General features: G+C 38.7%; 1 protein-coding gene across 3 annotated transcripts in view; it reads left to right on the forward strand.

Annotated features, from left to right (window-relative positions):
• The first annotated feature begins 3,170 nt into the window (after positions 1–3,170).
• Positions 3,171–5,549, forward strand: part of adck1 (aarF domain containing kinase 1) — a 50,903-nt gene continuing 48,524 nt past the window's right edge. Inside the window, exon 1 of one of the 3 annotated variants that reach the window (XM_057860444.1) lies at positions 3,171–3,403. In XM_057860444.1, coding sequence (XP_057716427.1) covers positions 3,313–3,403 — 91 coding nt within the window. In that variant the 5' untranslated portion in view covers positions 3,171–3,312. The remainder of the gene's footprint in view (positions 3,404–5,549) is intronic. The other 2 variants (XM_057860445.1, XM_057860443.1) reach the window with 2 other exon arrangements.

Consider the following 5,549-nt stretch of genomic DNA (forward strand, 5'->3'; position numbering starts at 1 on the left):
CTTGTGTCGATGTGTTTTAGCTCATTTAAAACTGAATTTACCGCGGATTGGCACATATTCTCGGCTCTCCCGCCATCCGTGTTGTTGTAGAGACGACTTTCGGTGCGCAAGAGTGACGTTGCTCGTGAAGAACACGTCACGCAAATAAACAAATCTGATTTGTCGATTGATTTTGTACCCACTCTGTGTCCCAGACTTCTCTCTCAGTGTTTGAAAAATACAGGGAGAACAGTCTGGCCGTGCCAGGCAAACACTCAGTTGCCTTGACATTTTTCCGAGTTAGGCCAACGACGTCATGCATCAAGAGAGACAATAGCTAATTAATATGCTCACTTTGGTCTGGGGTGTGAATTGCAACCTGTCAAAATGACGGATGGACTTCAGTTTTTTCCGTCACCGTTTTAAAAAACCGGTAAACGACGGAAAATATTCGGTTAACGTGACCCATGAATGGCTGTATTTCCAGTGAGCAAAGGCAGCCATTTGCGATATATATCCTGCCTTTTACTGTTAGCATTCTGACGAGGCAGCGAGGCTATGTTGTTGACCGCCTTGGCAGACAGCGCTCAAACAGCATGGTAATACACGTGACCCTTTTTTTTTTTTCCCCCAATGAGAAAACGTGAGATGTGATGTCACTCCCAAACTCAAGAGCAATATTTTCTATTCAAATGCTTTTCGTTCATGACTACAGTATTCTTCATTCTACATACATTATGAGGCAAAAACAAAATAGTAACGCACAGGCACTAAGGAAACTAAATTTAATCGGATTACTGGCTTGGAAAAATGAACGCATTAGATTGCTTGTTACTGAAAGAAAGTAATCAGATTACAGTAACGCTATGTAACGCGTTACTGACAACACTGGCTATTTTTATGTCCCAAAAATGCATGGAGAAATGCCTCGCTTGCAACTGCAAGACTCAACCCTCACTCACGGGTTGTTGCTCAGTGTCAGTGAGCAGCACTACACGATGGCTGGAGGAGGTGAAACACCTAATCTCCCCCAACCCCCATTGAAGAAAATGAAATCGCTCGTATGGGAATACTTCGGCTACAGAAAAGTTTAAAAACGGCCAAGGCTTAGAGAAGGAGGGCCAACCGACATGTAAAACATGTTTGTGTAGGGTGGCTGCCGAGGAGGCAATACCTCCAATATGATTTTGCGTTTATACAAAATTAAAGGTTCGTAAACACTCTCATGAACGTTTCTCACCAGCTACGAGAGTTAACTCCAGCATTTTTAGTGTGTCTAGTGGTGGTAAAACGTGGTGTTTTTTTCTCTCTGGCAACTGTGTTGAGAAAGAGAGTGTGTGCATAATGTAAACATGATACGACTCATACACTCATGTTCCTTATGGTAAATACTGCAATTATTTGTGTTCTGATGGTCATAATGATGAGCTGTGGCTGTGGGTTTAGGGTCACCTAAAGGACTGAATTTATTTTAATTTTATTCTGAATATATATATCTTTTCAAATTTATTTTAACTTAACATCATACTTATGTTCCAATTTGCTAATATGTTTTGTAGAATAAAAATCCTATACAATGGAAACAAATTTTTTTTTTAACCTAGATATTTCATACGGCTGTCATTGCAATACAGTTATCCCGTGATATTTTGGCCTAAGGTTATCATACCATCAGAATATCATACCAGCACATGCCCATTACCCTGCACTCATTTTGCCAACCTTCTCTCATCCATTCACATATCCTACACCGATACTCAGACATCTGAAGATTCCCCACTCCCCTTATTGTCCCTTGAACTAAAGTCTCTTTTGCTTCCTCCACAATCTCATTCCCCTTAACCTTCACATGTGATACCCACATGAATCACACACTACCCCCGCCGCTCCTTACAATTTGCGCAGCTTGATCAAAAACTCAAGGACGAGATCATGTCTGACACGTGAACCCACGCTTAGGCCAGAAAATCAGCTGCTGAGTCGCAGCAGACAACAACCCGTTCCAGGTGAGTCTGCTCCAGTGCCCACACAAGGGCCATCACCTCAGTTGAAAACACGCGACAGCCCATCAGGCAGCCATCTGCCCTCACTGATCCCCAACTGGGGTATATGGATGGGAAAAGCAATCCTCCCACTCTGAAGATCCACCGAGTCATCTGTAAAAATCAGCAGAGTTTCTGGAAAAGCCCTCTCTGCTAACACTGCATTAATAAAATCAGAACTTTATCTAAAAACATTTGCATTAGGTGCTGAATAGCCACATACTCTATCCATCTTTCCCTGTTGCTGTTCTTGCTCCTTGTTCCTGTGCCTAATAGAAACACCACCACTGTCATAGTCCTTCTTCTGCTCCACCCAACATACATCATACGTTTTCCATCTGCTGTGCCTTGACATGAACCCTGCACCCTCGAAAGAGAACCCGCTATAGAGGTTCACTGCTTTACAATGTCTGCCGGGTGTTAACGCCAGCAACTCCGACTTTTTGCATCTCGCACCCTATATACAGTATGTGAAATAAGTAACGCCATGCAAAAAAAACAAATAAAACAAAACAAAAATCCTGGGCCATTAAAAGCCAGATTTTGACTTATGTGGACAACACACTGTGAAACTGCAAATTAAAATTGATAACCAAATTAACACACAACCCTCTGGGGATATTTGGCTGAACCAATATTAGTCAACCAGAATTATAATTGAAAATTTTATAAAAGTTTTAATATTTATAAAGCGTAATTTTTGGATCACATGTTGACAGTGATAGACTACCTCCAAATTCAACAGTGACCCCAAAAAGAGAAAAGCGATAGTCAGTTCCAGAATCTAAGATAAAAAGATTTATTAAAATTCTAGTGTTTCGAAATAATTTTAATTGATGAGTAGTCCATTTCTCAGAGACAGGCAAAAGCAAAAAATAATTTACAAATCACCGAAGTGGGAACTGACAACATTTTGTGTGAGTAAAAAAAATATTGGCACTCCACCCATATTTAAAATTTAAACTTATACAAGGAAAATTGTAATGCAAAAACTCTGAAGTTAAGTGGCATTTGTAATAGACAACACCAGACAATCTCTGACGCAAGATGGCCGTCAGTTACATAAGCTGCTCTTTTCGCCTTTACCCATCTAGCCTTGTATATGTGAGCTCTCTACTGCAGATTTAGTTTCTTTTTCTTGATATTATCATTACGGGAAGTAGAGGGAATTGATTAAAATAACATTTAAAGATAATGGAATTCGTGTTCATGGTTGTGCCAGAGTTTGACGGAAATGCATAACAACCCGGAAAAATAGGTGAGAACTACAGTAACCAGAATTCTTACGCGCATGCAGGAAGCTGGCGGAGAGGTCAAAAACAAACCCGGCATAACATCGGCAAGGGGTGTACCATCGATCACCGCGTGGAAAAATCTTACAGGTAAAACACTTTGGTCATCGGGGGTATTAAGAACTCTAAAGAATCTTGGTTGTTGATTGTCTGGCTTCTGTCGCATGAGGTGACAGTGAAGCCATGAGAGGCACTGTCTCTTCTCTTTCTCCGTTTTTCTTTTAATTATCGAAAATGATTCGAAGCTTTGCTCGCGTGAAGGAACAGTGTCACTGACATCTGATGGTTGACTGAAATTACAGCAGCTGGGTCAAATTTTAATCGAAGTTTATCACAAATCTTCGATGACTTCATCTCATGTCTCCAATTAAAACTTCCTGCTAGGTAAGGCGGAAGAGGTGGAGCTCTCACCCTTGTGTCACCCAACGGGGACTGACGTCCTCACTTGTGGGCGATCTTGTATGGAGGTAGATTTGTGTCTTTATTATTCAATCAAAAAAAAAAAAGTTGCTTCAATCAAATAAAAAGTTGCTTCAATCAAAATATATATTTTCAATCGAAGAAAACGTCTCTTCAATCAAAAAAATGTGTTTGAATGCAAAAAATAAATTTGAAACTCAAAAAAATATATTTGAAAACTATTTTTCTTTGAATTTTTTTTTTTTTGGATTTAAGTCAAGTTTTTTTTTATTGAAACACCATTTTTGATTGAAGTCATGTCATTTTGCGTTTGGACCACATTTTGGCTAGGACATTTGTGTCTTTATTATTTAATCAAAAATTAAGTCGCTTCAAACAAAAAAAATATATATTTTCAAAAGAAAATCACTTCAATCAAAAATTTTAAAAATATTCAATCGTAGAAAAAAAGGTTACGGTGCCCTGCTGCTTAATGTGATTCAACACGGCGAACTTCACCCGCTGCCCTGACGTGACGGTTGGCATCTGGTTCCAACCGGAGTGTCCGCGACGCGCCGGTACAAGAGTGGTCGGCGAGTGGCCCGACACTAGCCTGCCCAGTAAGAGTGGACTACCGGCGAGTCGCCGGCGTCCACGTCTGGAGCCCCATCACTTCAACTTTGAATGAGTGTCGTGTCATTCGCGGACCGTCCACTCGACAGCCGGCCTCCGCGCCTGGGGGCTGATATCGGGGTCCGACCAGTGTGCCGCGACAGGGCAACGTGCCGTTGCGGGTACTCCGGTGAAATGCCGATGTTACACCCCCGTACCGGTGCCCTATATTTGGCTTGGACTCCAGGAGACTCCGATGGCTGGATGGAGCCCTGGTGGCCATTATTCTTGCTTCATACTTTTATGCCATTGGCGCAATCAGCTGCCACTCAAACATACCGGAACTAGCGTTGAAGTTGAATCTTTGTGTCAAAATGATTCAATCGAAAAAAAGTGCCTTCAAAACTTTTCCCACTTCAAAAAAAAAGTGTGTTCAAAACTTTTTCAACTTTGAAAAAAAAAAGAGTTTAAAACTTTTTGCTTTTCAAAAAAGTGATACTTCAATAAAAAATATATATATTTCAAATAAAAACATATATTTTCAAAAAAAATATATTTTTGCAAATGATTTTTTTCTTTGATTAAAAAGTTTTTTGATTAAAGCAACTTTTATTGCGATTGAATGATTTTGACACAAATGTCCTACCCCTAATATGGCTCGAACACAAAAAGGATTGCTTCAATCAAAGAAAGCGGTTTGAATGAAAAATTAAGTGTTGAAATGCGAATTTCTGAGTCTCAAATATTTTTTTCACATTCAAACCTTTTTTTCTACGATTGAATTTTAAAAAATTTTTGATTGAAGTGATTTTTCTTTTGAAAATATATATTTTTTTGTTTGAAGCGACTTAATTTTTGATTGAATAATAAAGACACAAATGTCCTAGCCAAAATGTGGTCCAAACGCAAAATTACATGACTTCAATCAAAAATGGTGTTTCAATCAAAAAAAAAATTGACTTAAATCAAAAAAAAAAAAATTTCAAAGAAAAATAATTTTCAAATATATTTTTTTGAGTTTCAAATTTATTTTTGCATTCAAACACATTTTTTTTTGATTGAAGAGACGTTTTCTTCGATTGAAAATATATATTTTGATTGAAGCAACTTTTTATTTGATTGAAGCAACTTTTTTTTTGATTGAATAATAAAGACACAAATCTACCTCCATAATCTTGGAGCAGAACAATTCGATCTACATAACATTTAAAGAAGAAAAAGAAGA

Source organism: Corythoichthys intestinalis, chromosome 15 (assembly GCF_030265065.1).
Source record: "Corythoichthys intestinalis isolate RoL2023-P3 chromosome 15, ASM3026506v1, whole genome shotgun sequence".
Classification (NCBI taxonomy): domain Eukaryota; kingdom Metazoa; phylum Chordata; class Actinopteri; order Syngnathiformes; family Syngnathidae; genus Corythoichthys; species Corythoichthys intestinalis.